The sequence below is a fragment of the Zymoseptoria tritici genome, chromosome 3 (genome assembly GCF_000219625.1).
Source record: "Zymoseptoria tritici IPO323 chromosome 3, whole genome shotgun sequence".
Classification (NCBI taxonomy): Eukaryota; Fungi; Ascomycota; class Dothideomycetes; order Mycosphaerellales; family Mycosphaerellaceae; genus Zymoseptoria; species Zymoseptoria tritici.
Window position 1 is genome coordinate 2,585,331 of NC_018216.1, and position 16,463 is coordinate 2,601,793.

Genomic DNA, 16,463 nt, shown 5'->3' on the forward strand with positions numbered 1-16,463 from the left:
GCCCGAGCACATCCACGATCGCAGTGGCATCTTCCTGGGCAGCTACGATGAGGTTCAGAAAGTCATTGACATCCACAAGAAGCACGGTAAGTGTATAGAGCCCGTAGCGGGTTGCGAGACAGTCGCTGCTCCAGGTCCTGATACCGCATTGATCGTTTCTTTGTTTGGAGCTCTAGCTGACACCCTTCCCAACAGGCATTTCGGCATGAGCAGCATGAGTGATTTCGTCCCAGCGATAGTGTATAGTCGAAAATTGAGTGGACCTCAGTATGGCTCAACATGGCCCAACGTGGCTCTCATCCCGTGTTTCCGCTGGCAAAGTTCTGTCTTGACTCTAAATGTAGACTCCATGTGATTGTTACGAGTGACACCGTCTAGCCTGGAGAACTCATGTCAATGCATGGATCTCTTCGAGCAAAGTATAAGTTGTGTGTAAGCTGTCAATTTTGAACCCCCGATTTGTACGACAGCTTCTTCGCTTGTTGCGTGACTTTGTACCTTATTTACCTTGCTTCGGCTACCCCGTGTTGCCACGTGCATCATCCATGGCGGATCACGACATCTCGAGAAGGAATGAGATCGCGACTACCTTGTCATCAGTGAAAGGACTACGCGGCCTTCTTCTTGCCCAACCTTCTTCCCATTGGAGATCGATCACCAGCAACAAGTGCAGTCGAGGGCGCCCGGCGGAAGACATGGTACAGCGGTAATGAGAAAACGCGTCCAACCATACTTCATATAATGCCCTGGCAGCTTCTGGAGCGGCGGAAAACATAAGTCAAAAGTCCCACTGCGCTTCGGGAGAATTCTGGACCATCAAGTCGCGATCCTACCACCCTTGCCATGGCGTACTGGGGTGATATTGCGCTCAAGACATGGGTGAATATCAGCCCATCTTCGCAGTGGGCGAACCGTCAGGTCGAACCATATTTGGGCCTACCTTTTGGAGGATATCTTCAAGGAGCACCACCACGGAGACAACGCGCTCTGACTGGACCATTGGACCCTTCTCAAGACTCGATATGGCACAGAATGCAGATTTTCTCATCCTTGGACACAGAACAGCGCACGGATGAGCAGACTGAGTGCGCCTTCCTCTCGAAGCTACCATACGATGTTCGCTTGATCATTTATGAAATGGTCCTCGGCGGCAACGTTCTCCATCTCTCCGCTCAGAAGCCAGGCAGTCGCATCGTGCACTATGTGTGCAAGCAGCCTGATAAGATCGCCGAGCAAGACCTTCATCACACATGTTCGGACTATTCGAATGGCCGGCCTTCCTCCGCACCACGAGAGCACTACCCACAAGCGACCGGCCTGCTACCTCTTCTGGTGACGTGTCGACGAATCTACTCCGAGGCGATCGGTACACTCTACAGCGCCAACACCTTCGAGTTCACGCAGAACTTTGCAGCTTTCAGTCTGCTCAAGTACATAATTCCGTCCCAGCGCCTCCCTTGCTTTCGACATTTGCGCTTACACATGCGAATCCCTCGGCATCCGAGTCTCAATAGCAGGGCCACACGCGACTGGCAGAACCTTTGGGCCTTCTTCAGGGATGAGATGAGCGGTCTCCAAAATCTCTATCTTGAACTGCAGATGCTGCAGCCCATGGAGGAGCAGATTCAAGCCACCGAAGACAATGATGCCGAGCGTTGGATCAAGCCAATCGTCGTGATGGCTCTTGATGCATACCGACGACGCGGATGCAAAGTTGAGCTTGAGACTCGTCGAGTTCGGCATGAGCCAGCGATTCTTTACAAAGGCATTGTCCAGACAAATGGTGGAAATGACGAAGACATGCTCGTTGGTCTGACCTGTGCTTCGCTCCACGAGCACATTCGTCTATCTCTTGGATGAGTCGAGAAGGAGAGACCTGTAGCGGTGCCTCCGAATGGACGTATTGGCTCTGCCAGCGCGAAGCAAACGCGAACGCCGTTTTTCAGCGACCTACCGAGCACATGTGGTCATGCATGCCACTGTCTATGCACCGTGCTCGCACCGTGCATGCCATCAGCCATGCCGCCGTGCATGCGCCGGTTCATGCCAACGTCCGTAGGCCGGCCAAGCCAGGCATACGCTGGCAGATATGGCAACGAGCTGCCAACGAGCGTGTCACCGTGCATGTCGCCTAACAGATCCTACGAACGCCAGTGGCCTGTTGCCGGCCGTGAAAACGTACATGCCAGCGCGCATGCCAGCGTCCGTTCCGAGCTCCAAGCCTCGACCATACCAGCGTGCATGCCAGCCAGTTCACGGACTATCGGTTCGGAAATCACTCGTCCTGCATCATGGGTGCATACCGACTCTCGGCGCACGCTCCGCGATGTCATTCCACTGCTGCGAGGTGAATGAAGTCAACTTCGTGCGCGCCAGGCATAGATCGCTTTGGAGATTATTCACATCTTTGTACATGAATGCTCGAGACCAAATTTCAAGCCTTTTTGCCATCGTTGGCCTCCAAATGCCTTATCAAGTCCTCGATTGTGATGACCTTCAACCCGTAGCGACGAGCGAATGCCAGACACCCATCTCTTCTCATCATGCCAAAGTCACCCGCAAGCTCAGCTTTACCCTCCACCTCTTCACCGTCCTGTACCATTTCTGCAATCACGGAAACAGGCTGCTTGCCGGCCAATAAGCACAGATCGACGCCCGCCTCGGTATGTCCTCCTCGTACTCTGACACCACCCTCTCGCGCCTGCAACGGCACGATATGACCCGGCCGTCTGAACGTTTCTTTCTGTACCTTCGGATCCGCCAATCTGCGGCACGTCAAGCTTCGGTCCTGCGCGCTGATTCCCGTCGTCACACCGTCTGCCGCATCAATCGTGATGGTGTATGCGGTTCTGTTGGGATCGGAGTTGTGAGTAACCATTTGAGGTAGTTCTAATCTTGCAGCAAGAGCCGACGTGATGGGCGCGCAGAGGTAGCCGGACGAGTGTCGGATCATAAAAGCCGCCTTTGCCGGAGTGAAGTCTTCTGCGGCGATGATCAGGTCGCCTTCGTTCTCGCGATTGGTGGAGTCCATGACAAGGACGAATTCGCCCTTTGCTGTGGTCGTGTGTCAGCTATGCTGCGCGAGCGATTTCCAGTGCTGAGCTGAGCGTGCTGACCGAATGCCTCCACTGCATCGGGGATGCTGTCAAAACTGACATCGCCGTTGACAGATGCCATGTTCCCGTGGTGGTCGTTGCGCAGTTCGTGGTGGTCTGGTCTGCGCAATTCCAGGTCACTCGTGGTGGTCGAAGCGGGGCAAGTTTTTTATTGCTTTCTTGCGTGCTGAGAGCTTGTGGTTCCACCACTTTCACGCGACGTTGAAAACCGAAGACAATTCAAGGATATTGCAGAGGGTAATATGCTGAACGGTCGACGATGGCAGCAGACGATCTTTGACAGCGAGACATATTGGCGATCGCTTTCGACTCATCAGAGCAAGTGTACCGATCCGGTTCTACGTGGGGTCGGTCTGGCCCCAAGGGAAATGGAATACACCATCGGCAAAGACGACATCTCGCCGACGACATCCGAGGGCGTGGACAGTCAGCAGCATCTGAAACGCATGCCTTGAGGCAGCCCCGCGATCGATGACAAGGCCAAGTGCTTTCTCACATTGACCATTCCGTGCTCAACGCTCCAACTTCTGAACCCTCCAAGCGGCGCCGCACCGATCGATTGATGACTGGGTGTACTACTGGACTCAAGCTTTATGCGATGCTTACATCTTCGTGCAAGCACCGCTTTGGCATCACTGCAGCCTGCTGGAGCAGAAGCAAGCTACGATGGCTCGAGCCATCATGATACAAAAGCTTTTCGCAAACCGAACAGACAGATACCGAACAGACAGATATGATGCCGACTGCGAAGACACCGACATCGAAGGCGTCTGGTCCGAAAATGCGCTCAGGCGGTGCACTATGGTGTACTGCTACTGGCTCCTGAAGTTGTGCCTCTCCCTGCAAGCAGCTGCCGCCGGTGTCCAGCCAGGCACGATCTAGATGCTAGAGTCGCTATTTGGCCAGGTCGAAGCACCGCCAGGTCTGGGTATCTGCCTTGGTTGTTAGTCACCGGAAGCCAGCCGCTCCAGGTTGTTGTGGATGGGCCAGGCGTGGTGGCTGCCGCGAATCCATTGACAGGGCCTTGCGGTCATTGCCAATTGGGTGCTTCGTTCAGACGGACCTTGAGATCCTGGTCGTCAAGAATCGGAGGCATGTCCAGAGCCCGGACAGTGAGCTGGGATCCCATATAGCACCCGAGCAATCTGGGCTATCTCGTTGGCTCAACAAGGCTACCGGATGATCCGAAGTGCAGGTCACCGGGCTCTTGATCCTAGAGGTGTTGGTGCTTCTGCACACACAATGTGTATCAGCGTTAACACACAGTGTGCACAGAGGTCATGGTTTCTATGGCTTGTGTGCACAACCGGCTTGCCAAATGAGGTATTCCGAAGCCCTTGTAACCTCCTTAATCTTATTGTTCAAGCTCTTGCTATGCCCTTACTATCCTTTGTATATCTCTTCATCCGTGGATAGCAGCTTGCAATGTTGCGTTGTAGGTTAATGCTCGTATATAAGGGCGGTGCTCGTAGATAGATCGATAGACCGGTGGAGGTATAAAGAGGTAAGGAATATACTATAAGAACGGTTAGTTAGTCCATTATTGCATCCTTATTTATTAATACTATGTCGAGCTCTTAAGGCTCTAGCTCTTAGATTACTGCCTTTAGTAAGATTATGTCCTTAAGCCCTATTATGCTGCCTAAGGGCAAGCGTAGAAGGTCTGAAAATGCTTATTAGATAGAAGTTAGCCGCGACCGCGAACGAGGAAGTACTTACTACCCCTTGGTAAGGTGCAACTATTGCTATTCGGAGTGGATATCTAGCTCTGCTAACCGCTGTGTCGCTTACCTAAGGAGGTGCATAAGGCTACTATACCAGCTAGTAGCACATTATTAGAGACACCTTATTAAGGGTAGTAATGTAGCTGTAAACTCGGAGTCTGAAGGCGACGACTTCGAGCCGGATATAGTTGCCTCTAGCTTCGTCGACACTATAAGCCCTCGAGACTATGCTGCTGCTAAGGAAGCCTGCGCTAAGTAGATATTCGCCGCTAGACTGCTATTGCACACTGTCGACCATCCGGTGTTTAAGAAGTTTATCAAACTCCTTAGGCCGGCGTTTAAACTACCGAGTCGCTAGTAGCTTACTTATTCGATCCTGCCGCGGCAGTACAACGCGCTAAAGGTGTCGATTAATAAGGAGATTAGCAAGGCGAAGAGGATTACGTTGCTAAGTAATAGCTGGTATAATAGAGCGAGCCGGAGCGTTGTAAATTACCTCGCGGTTACTACGAAGGCTGCATACTTCCTATCGTTAGAATGGACTAGTACAGAGCGCGGCTCGGCTAAGAATTACGCGGAGAGTTTAATAGCAGTCGTCCAAAGGTTTCCGGTTGGCAAGGTCGTCGCTATTACGTTAGATAACGCGAGTGTAATAAAGGGGGCTTAGAAGAAGGTTAGTCTAAAAATGAAGTTTGTAAAGCTTAACTTTACACTTTCGAGATCTGCAAGCAGCTACCCGAAAGGGTTTAGCGGCCGCTGCGGTCCGCAATTTCGGCTGCACCCCGTAGGCTGTAAATTCTTTAATTAGCTCGCTAACTGCTTAGTTAGATTACCGCGCAGTATCCTTAAATTATCGGACTTAGCTGCTGCTCTTACTAACTTAACCTTCTTATAAACGACCTTTACGACGAGTGGACTATAAAGGTGACCTTCTACGACGTTAACGCGGTCGCGGAGTACTTTAAGAACACCTATCTAGCCAAGGAACTTATCTTCGAGATTAGCTACGGCCGCTCGAAGCGCTTTTAAGTATAAGGAGGTGTGCGATAGTAAGGGAAGCTAAACTGTGCAAAATCAGTCTACGACAACCGCCCTTACATTAAGGAGCTCGTAACTATGCATTAGCATCGACTGCTTAATAGCGCTAATGCGAAGCAAAGGGAGGCATAGCATAAGATCTTAGAGCTGGTAGACAAGAAGCTAGCGTTCTAGCACAACCTTAAGCAATATATTAACCTTATAGAGCCCTTCCTTAAGGTGACTATTGCTCTCGAAGCCGACTATCCACGCCTTAGCTATGTCTTTAGCAACTTCCGGTAGCTCTACAATAAGTCGTTTAACAACGGTCTGCTTAGCAACAATAAGATTAAGCCGATGATTAACGTCCGTTACGAGGCTCTTTACTACCCCCTTATGCTCGTAGCTTACCTCGCAGACGTTAAGGAGCGCACTAAGGAAGCTAATGCCTTCGTAATTGTTACTAACGACGATCTGCACTTAATTACGGACTACCTTATTGCCTTCTGCGCTGCACAACGACGCTGTAGCTTACTGCGAGGCTATAAAGGGCATCTAGAGTCTTAGGTTAAGTGTGAGGGTAGTGTAACCAGGTGGCAACCAACACGTGTGAGCAGTCTGTATATAAATGTCTATATTGCCTACCGAGTGTAACGAAGGGAGGCAAAAGGGAACAAAAGGGAATGTATGTGCTAAGCCTCGCTTGGGGCAGCCTCGGGTCTGCATCGGGTCTGTATCGGGCCTGGAACAGGCCCGATTTAGGCCCGGGGCAGCGATACCCTAGTCGTTCCCTAACAGTATCCCCCCCTCCCTTAGCGGCCTGTCCTTAGGTCGCAAATGAAATTCCTGCTGGAGGAAGTAGTAGTTCATAATTGTTCGTAATTCTTCCTATTCCGTTAAGGCAGTTAGTGCAGCTGGTTAACGTGTTTAACTAGCGTCCTAGGTTCGATTCCTAGTCTTAGTATTCGATGTACTTCTACCTACAGCGTAGTTAGAAGTATATTACTTTTTGTAGAATTCTTCGAGGAGTTGTCGACAGTTCGAGAGATTCTCTTTTAGTGCCCTCGGTTCGAGTCTCCGAGAGAATAGTACGTCTTCGACTACCGGGCTATTAGAACGGAGGTAGTAGTAATCCGGTTGCATATATAGGTAATAGGGGGGGTGGGTGGAGGTTCCTTTGTCGTTGCAGTTTCCGGTCCTTGTAAGGGGACTAAAGGGGTATTTAACAGCCTGAATGCTGTCCTTAGCCTATATCCGGCGTAGTTCGGGCCTGCTAGCCAATATAACTAAGACTCGGACTAAGGAGTCTAATTGTCAGGCCCTCCCTAGGTGCCTGCGCTGTAGCATTGCCTCTTAACTATTGTTATATAGCACAAACAGCCCTAATTCCGGTCTCGTGTCTGCCTGCCTAATACCTAAGGCTCGTAATCGTCCGTAAATTCCACCCGTAACTCCTTATGCTCGTAACATGTTAGTAAATTGGAGTCCTTAATTGTAGACGTAGTCTATACGTCCTCTCGCATAAAACCACGCCGTTCCACTTATTCTTTCCTTCCTTCTTTATTAACCTCCTTTACTCCCTTGTCGACACCGCCGTCGACATTATTACGGTAGCTCTAGCCTTCCCCCTCGTATCTATCTAAGAAAACTTTCCGCGGAGAGTGTTTAGCAACAGCTTCTTTCCGTTACCGCCCTTTCCCCGGCACTCCGCCGCGCCTCGCCGAGTTTCCACCATTATAAGCTAGCAGGGTTTCGCATCCAACTATCCCGGCGGCAGTAGCAGTAGCAGTAGTAGTAGTAGTAGTAGCCGTCCTCCGAGTAGCTTTCCTACTATTAACAGCCCCGAGGGACGGCTCCTCGATCAGCTTAATCGTAGTTACAATTGGCGCACTAGCTAGGAGGCCGGTAATAGTCTGCCGACATCCCCTTAGGCTCCGGGGAATGTGCCTCGGTCGAATTCTAACAGCTCCCTTACCTAGCGTTTAGGTATGTATCCGGTCTGATTCTGGCCTACGACTAAGCTAATATAGACAGGGCCTCCTATTACCGTTCCCCCGAAGGCGAAGATTCCTACGGGTCTCTATTCTCGTAAGGAGATGGCCGTAAGCGACCTTCCGCTTACTCGCGTTCCTTACCTTCCTCCTTGCCTATAGCCTCGCCCTCCGGCTCGTATGTTGCCCTATGTTAACTGCATCCGTCGCCTCTAGCCTGTCGGACAATACAACCTCGCGCCTTAGCAGCTCCCCGTTACTACCTGCTGCGATATAAGGGACGATCCGAGCGGCAAGTGCTCGCAGTGCATTACTAATAAGCAGACCGATTGCTGCTACCCCGTACCGGAGGAGGCTTTCCGCGCCGTGAACATTCTCGATTATCTGTAATACACTATAAAGGATTATCTTTAGCGGAACCCCGGTGTTACTGTCGACGACACTACTAACGACCCTATGGTAAAGACCGACGCCGCGAAGCGCCTCCTACGCTGGACTAACGCGGTTCGCAACTACGCCGCGAAGCTATACCCTTAGATCACGTCCCTAATTAAGGAGGTCTTCGTCGCCGGTGTAAATGCTCCTACTTACGCGCGCATTCTTACGTTCTTTACTAGGGCTCCCCCCCCTGCGCGCAAGTACAAGGACTTAACTTCTAAGCCTACGGAGGAGCAGTAGATAGCCTACCGTCGGTCTCGCCGTACCGATGTAATAGGTAAGGAGGCGCGGTTTATAGCTGGTATAGGGGTGTCGTCGCAGCAGCTGTTTAACATCGTTGCGGACGGGCCTTTCGAGCGTCTTATTATCGCGGATATAAGTCCTCGCATACTCCGCCTCGTATACTACGGTTATTCGGCCTTTTAAGGGGCTAGGTCTAGTGTAGAAAGGGTACAGGGCGGGGCTCTTCTCGGAGGGCATTAGGGTATAACAGATAACGTCGGCATAGCATTAAAGACTATAGCGGGGCCTAGCTTGTTAGACTCCTTAGTCCGGTTCTTTGTTTTTAGCTATAGAGCCTTTTTGATTTTTTAGCGTAGAGGATAAGGCAAAAGCGTACGACCTTATCTACGAGCTCTTTTCTTCTTCTACCGCCCGGGATACCTACCTGTAGTAGTATTCGGGCCTGTTTCAGGCCTGCCTTTAGCCTCTAGTCTGGCTTGCTTAATTTCAAACTCTTCGACAAGTTCGCTCGCTCCCTTTATACTCTCTACTAATATCTACTCGTTATGCTCCGGGGAGTAGCCTAACTATCGTACTAGGTATTCCCTCGTTTCTCGTGTGTCGCCCCTTATAGCTAGGATCCCTTCCACCTCCTAGTCATCCTCCTTGTTATCGTTAGGCTCGAGGGACTAGACCGGGGGTAGTTAGTAGCCCTCTCGGGCCCGGTATAGCTCTAGTAGCGACACGTAGAACACAGGGTGGAACCGCTTTATCGATAGTGGAAGATCGAGGCGGTACGCTTGCGTACTAATCCGTTCCGTAATGCGGAAGGGCCTAAGGAACTTGTTGTCTAGCTTCCGATAGGGTCGCCGAGTATTAATATTCTTCCTTAATAGCAGCACCTTGTTACCTACGTTATAGAACTTCTCTACCGTCGTCTTGTTATAGTACTTCTTCTACAGGGTCGCTACGTGCTCTAAGTATTCCCTTGCTTTAGCAAACTCTAACTCTCTGTTCGCGAGGTATTTGCGTACGGCGTTAGCTAGCGACTTCGCCTTCGACGTTAGTCCCTTCGTAGGGAAGTCCTTCTTTAACACGCTATTAATAGCACCTAAATCAGACCTATAAGCAAGCTTTATTAGGCTAAATCTAGACCTAGTATAGACCTTAGTGTTATAGGCGTAGGCCGCTGTAGGAAGGAGGACGGCCTAGTCGTCTTAGTCCTAGTTACAGTAGATCCTAAGGTAGGCCTCGAGCTGCTAGTTTGTACGCTCGGTTTGGCTGTCCGTTTAAGGGTAGAAGGCTATGCTAAGTCGCTTCTTAATAGAGAGGTAGTAAAACAGAGCGCTCTAGTACGTACTAGTAAAGATCGACCCTCGATCCGACACGATATCGTCCGGGGGGCCTATTTCGCACACGATTCGGTTGTAGATCAGGTCTCCTAGAGCACTAGCGTCGATTATGTCGTTTACGGGGAAGTATCGGACGTACTTCGTAAATCTGTTAACGATTACTAGTATAGTGTTATACACCTTGCCGTTAAATCCCTTAGACGGTAGCAAGCCGACGACAAAGTCTATTAATAGTAACTGCTACGGTCTGCTAGGAACGGTAAGGGGTTGCAGTTGTCTATATAGCTTATAGTGTTTTGTTTTGGTCCGCTAGCATACATTGCAGGTTCCGACGTAGTCGTTAACATCGTTCGTAAGCCCCTTCCAATAATACTTAGAGGCGATAATTTCTTATGTGCGTTAGCGGCCGTAGTAGCCTACGGTAGGGTCGTCGTAGTTCCGTCTAAGGATTTCCCTCCTTAGCGATACCGCGTTAGGGACGTAGACTTTTCTATCACACCGCAGGATTCTACTAGAGTCGAACGCCTACCGGTCGTCTTCTCCTATTAGGTCCGGGTCTGATTCGGGTATACCTAGGGCCTACTTTAGGGCTAAGGCAGCCATGCCTGAATTTCGCGCGGTTATCCGACTTCTCCGTTCCTAGACAAAAGGATCCGCTTGCTAGGCATCCCTAATTAGGTTAACGAACGAGGCCGGTAGCTCCGCCGAGTTCGCTATCTCCCCCTCCGCCGCGGCGGCAACGAGGTGGTATAGAACGCGCAGAACGCTTCTAATCGAGGTGTCGTCCTCGATGCTATAGACAGCGCATATGCTCCATTCGCGTATCGAGAATCGTATTTCTTCCAACGCGTTAGGCGCGTAGCCCCCCGGGCTACCTATTTCTTCTATAGGCTCCTACACAGATGCAACTACAGGGCTGTTACTAGCCTTACGCGGGTCTGACGCAGAGCCGTCCGGGAACAGCGTCCTTAGCGACTATTAAAGGATAGGGAGAGCTCCTTACAGCTTATCTTCCTTTGCACCTTCTTTAAAGCCCGCAAAGTAGTCGGGGCGGCGTAACAAGCCGTCCGCAGGGTTTAATTTCCCTAGCTTATATTTAATAACGAAGTCGTACGCGGCGAGGGTTTCGACAATGCGAGCCTAACGCCCGTTAAGTGTCTTCGTTATTATAAAGTAGCGCAGGTTGTAGTAGTCGGTTATAACTTATATTAGATAGGCAGCGCCCTCTAAGTAATGCCGCTATGCCTTAAAACACTCCGATATAGCTATTAGTTCCTTATCCGGTATGTAGTACCGGATCTCCGGTCCTACCTAGCTCTTAGAGTAATAGGCTACCGGGTGCTAGTAGCGGTTGCCGTCGCTATCCTCCTTCGGTTGGAGGAGGATGCCGGAGTAGGCTACGTCCGATACGTCCGTAATAACTATAATCGGGAGGGATAGATCGAAGTGTTAAAGCAGAGGTGCGTCTATAAAGGCCTGTTTTAGGTCTAAGAACGCCCTAGCAGAGGTCTTATTCTACTCGAAGGGTCCACGGACTACTTGCTTCTTCCCTCGTTTCCCCTTGTCTACGACCTAGCCTCCGGACAGCATGTCATTTAAGGGTCTCGCGGTCTTAGAGTATCTATATATAAACCTCCTATAGAAGTTCGCGAACCCTAAGAATACCTACACGTCCCTATAGGACTTCGGTGTAGGCTATTTATAGATAGCCTTAATCCTCTTATAGTCTATAATTACACCTCCTAGTATAATAACAAACCCCAGGAACTTAACACGATCTGTGTAGAACTCGCATTTAGTAGGCTTTGCATATAGCTTCTATTCTTACAAGCGTTTAAGGACTTGCTTAACATAGCGTCGGTGTTCTTCCTCGTTTTTCGAGTAGATAAGGATGTTATCTAGATACACTACGCAGATAGTATCTACTAGTCCTACAAGGGCCTTATTAATGTACGCTTAGAAGGTCGCTAGTGCATTAGCTAGCCTAAAGGGCATAACCAAGTATTCGAACAGACTATACCTCGTCTTAAACGCGGTCTTCCACTCGTCACCCTCCTTAATCCTTATCCTATAATAGGCGTCTCTTAGGTCTAATTTAGAGAAGATTCGGGCCTAGCTTAGACGGTCTAGCATTTCGCTAATTAGGGGGAGTGGGTACCGGTTCTTAATCGTAACTCGGTTTAGTCCCCTATAGTCGACGCATAGTCTCATCTTACCGTCCTTCTTTAGGACGAACAGGATAGGGGCGCCGCATAGGCTCTTGCTAGGCCTAATCTAGCCCTTTTTTAAGGCCTTGTTAATATATTCCCGCAGGATTACTAACTCCTTCTGCGAGAGGTTGTATATTAGCATCTGTAGTAGTGTTTTCCCTTCTTCGATGTTAATAGCATAGTCGTGCTAGCTGTTGCGGGCTATAATGCCGGCCAGCTTCTCGCTAAATACATCGTATTCTCGGTACTCTAGAGGGACGCGATCGAGGTCCGCCTGCTCTACTACGGCAACGGTAAGCATAGTTCTGTAGGCCTGTCTTAGCAGGTCGGCTAACTCTAGCTTGCCCTTGCATGCATCGCGGTATCGCTTATAGCATAACAACGCCGCAATCTAGTGCTCGCATCGCTTGTTTAGGTCGATCTCCGTTAGATCGCAGTCCCTATCGATATAAACCGCTATCGGTTCTGTAATAGCGCTGTCTAGGGCGTTAATGTCTACTGTTTCGGGGGTAATGTCGGCGTCCCCTTCTTCTTCTTCCTACACTACGGCTCCGACTAGGAACTGTCCTTCCTATTTAAATGCAGCTTTACTACTAAAGATAGCGTGCAGTGCTATGCCGGCAGGGTGGTCGCGCCGGGGCTAGCTCTCGTCCTCTTCCTCCGCGCTGTCGTTATCGTCGTCGGCTGCAGCCTATACGAATCTCCCCGACTGGAAATAGATAAGGGGGTTAGATGCGAGAATCTAGTCCTATCCGAGTACTATATCGTATCCGGTAAAGGCAGCTGCCCAGAAGGTCTGGTTTACCCCTCTTTCGGTCCTGTTTAAGTCCTTCGCCAGCACTATTAGGTCGTAGCCCTTGTAGACCGTTATCTAATAATCGTTTAAGAACTTAACCTTTAGTGCTGGGGCTCTATTGCTCGGGAGCTAAAGTAATTAAACCTTGTATTAAGAGACGAGGTTAATCTGTGCGCTATAGTCGACCAGCGCCGTCAGTGTTTGGAGCCTACCGTCGCCGTCGCGGATCCGGACGTTAATCGCTAGTCTTCTTTCCTTCCCTCTTATTTTCGGCCCTAGCTTAAGGGAGCTAAGTTATGCGACGACAACTTTAACTAGGGCTACTCTTTTACCTCCTTAGCGTGCCCCGATAGTATGCGATTAACGCCGGAAGTAGGTGTGTTGTTTATGTGGTAGGCGAAGTTTCCGCGGCTACCCCTCTAGCCTAGTTGACCTCCGCCCCGACCCCTCGGGGTCTAGGACAGATTCGCGGCCGTAGCAGGGCCGGAGGGGGGCTGTTCCGGGTCCTTCTTTAGTTTAGAATCGCGAGCCCTGGGACGTCCTTTTGGAAAATGGACATTCTCGTAGATCGATGCGATCTCTATAAGTTCTGCTACGTCGTACGCACTAGCGAGCTTCTCGTTCTTGTTAATCTCTTTCTAAAGGTCTTCTAACAGCTTGGAGTAGTAGAAACTCTTCCGGTTCTGCCTGTCTTCCTCGTTTATTATTAGCACTACGTCTATGCGAGCCTCGAGCCCTTACATATGTGTATAGAAGTTGCCTACAGACTAGTTGTTAAGCTGTTTGTAGCACTAATATTAGGTCGCGAGCTCCGCTATACAGGTCGCCTTCGGGGTAATCTGGTCGCGGAGTACCTCCTTAAGGTCGCTCTATTCGAAAACAGCGTCCGAGGCGTAGTCGTTAGGGTAGTCTGCCTAGTAGCGCATAATAGCAGCGCGGAGGTCCTTCGGCTTAACTCGTTCGATAGCCTAGGCGGTGCGGCGGGACCGGTTGTTAGCAGTTATATTATCCGGAACGTTGTAGAAATAGAAGCGGTTCTCGCAGTCGCTTACCTACACACGAAGAGCTTCTAAGGAGGAGGCCTCTAGTATACATCCTAGTCCGGACTTAAGAAGGCTCTAAATCGGGTCTAGTTCAGACCTAATCCCTCTCTCTGCTAATTGTAGGCTAAAGGGAGCTCTCTTCCTTTTTTTAATGTAGTCTAGTTCTATGTCGTATATAGCGACGGCATCTTAGCGAGCCTTAATATGCGCTGCTCGTTACTTCGCCGTTATAGACGCGATCTGAACCTGCCTTAGTTCCTAGAGGTAGTCTCTAATATACTAAGGGACCTAAAGATAGTCTAGGTCCGTGTTCGGGTCTATTCCCGGGTCCGTTAGGGTCTGTTCCGGGTCTGTATCGGGTGTCCCTACATCTCGTCCTCCTGTATTATCCCGCTCGTCCTCCTCGTTCGGCGGGTTGCTAAGTCTTAATAACGATAGGGCGTTGCTTAGGCCTCGGCTGTCCGGCTGTCTCTTAGGAGGCATCTCTTAGTTCTAATTCGGCGCTAAGTCGGGGATCGACAGTACCTGCTCTAGTGCTTAGTACGGCTAATCCCTTAGTAGGTTTTAAGGCAATATACTATAAGGGTAGTGTAACTAGGTAGCAACTAACACGTGTAAGCAGTCTGTATACGAATGTCTATATTGCCTACCGAGTGTAACGAAGGGAGGCAAAAGGGAACAAAAGGGAATGTGTGTGCTAAGCCTCGCTTAGGGCAGCCTCGGGTCTGCATCGGGTCTGTATCGGGCCTAGAACAGGCCCGATTCAGGCCCGGGGCAGCGATACCCTGGTCGTTCCCTGACATTAAGATTAAGACTCGTGCTAGTGCATTGCTCTTAGACCTTTAAGCTCTGCGCAATCGCACTAGTGTATTTAGTAACGCTGTTATCTAGAAGTCTAGCTTGAACAACAACACCTCTGTTATCTAGTAGTAGCACAACAACTTTAAGAGCAGTTACCCTAAGCTTACTAGCTTGTGCCTCTTCGCACTGTCTATATGTCCGACTACTAGACCGGCCGAACGTAACTATTTAGCTTATAGCTTTATTTAGAGCCTCCGCCGCAACCGCCTTAGTTATAAGGTGTTAGAGATGCTTATCTATATGTTCTGGAACCTTCGCATTAAGTATCGCGTTAACGATAGCATTCTTAAGGACATTAAGCGTAATCCTAATAATCCTGTAGGCCCTGTAGAGATGTTAGCGTTGTTGCGGCAGTTATAAGACGAGCAAGTAATAGCAGAGGTAGTAGATAAGGCATTAATTAATCTAACACTAACAACATAAGCAACAGCGATATATACAGCGACGCTAATGCCATTTACTAACATGCAACTTCCTATTAAGGCTAGCACTACTACTGTGTGCACCTTGTGAACACACGGTGTGCACACGTGCACACCGCCATTTTGCTTACGTGCACCGTGCACCAACATCTCTACTTGATCCTGCAGAGACGCACAGATACCAACCAGGCAGACCCCAACAGGGCAGCCGGCGCACCGTCGACGGAGTCATCGGCTGTGCTGCCGATGGCACGTTGTTCGACCTGGGTCCTGCTGCCCTGCTGCACTCTCGCGCATCGATTGCCCGGCGATCGTTTCGTCGCGATACGGGATCTCAATGTTCTCGCTCATGAGCTCTGTGTCCGCGTTGCGGGGACAAGCCACACCAGCAAAAAGAACACGATATGGATTGATTCCACTCTCAATGTCCCAAATAGATACCGACACACTCGCGTGACTACCTGACAATCTTAAAGGCCTGAATTGACAGAAGCACCGGCGATCGCCATCGACGACAGGCCAACAGGCGGTCATCACCACAAGCGTCACTCGAGCTGACAGGGCAGGTGAGTCTTCAATTCCTGTGCAGTCGAGATGCGTTGCATAGATCGCATGCCCTTATCATCAAGATGTCGCCAGGTGCGAGCATATGCGATTGGACATTGTGAGCTCCCTTTCACCTTATTGTTCGATTGAGTCGACTGTCAATCTGCACAATGATCTTGCCCTTTGCCCGGTTCAACTTTGGAGAAAGACATTCAGGACGCTATTCCTGCCACGCTACCAGTCCCCGGCGTGCTTTGCCGGCCCAACCAGCTGGCCGATGTCCTGGTGTCGATCTGAAAGCTTAGACTTCCAAGGTGTCAAAACTTCATCCAGGTTTGCCAGGGAGAAGCTTCCAGACTTCCAAGCCAAATCGAAATGACGTTGCTTAAATAGACAGGCCAAGAGAGACCACGTCGATTGCATCCTTGGGAGCTCGCGTGAACCTGCGATGAAAGATGGCCAAAGCGCTGCTTATGGCCCGGGCTCTGGGGGCTGTTTCAGCAATGACAGCCCAGAGTCACATCGACGGTCGAGAGGCTGTTCGCAACGAGACATTACGTTCACAGGGTAAAGTGGCACAATGGCATTGTCCTCGAGCGATTTGGATGTGAAGCTCATCAAATGATCAAAGTCCTTGGCATGAGGCCGATGTATAATCAGGGTGCAGTGCTGCACACGCCTATTTTTGGCCCATGCCGTCCCTTAAATGCACGCGAAATGAAACC

At 50.2% G+C, this 16,463-nt stretch overlaps 1 protein-coding gene across 1 annotated transcript; it reads right to left on the reverse strand.

Annotated features, from left to right (window-relative positions):
* Positions 1-2,375: 2,375 nt before the first annotated feature.
* MYCGRDRAFT_103868 (uncharacterized protein) lies at positions 2,376-3,428 on the reverse strand (the record flags this gene model as incomplete). Its single annotated transcript, XM_003854242.1, has 2 exons — positions 2,376-3,054; positions 3,117-3,428. 2 exons carry the CDS (start codon positions 3,175-3,177, stop codon positions 2,435-2,437), a joined length of 681 nt encoding a protein of 226 aa, XP_003854290.1.
* Between the last annotated feature and the right edge of the window lie 13,035 nt (positions 3,429-16,463).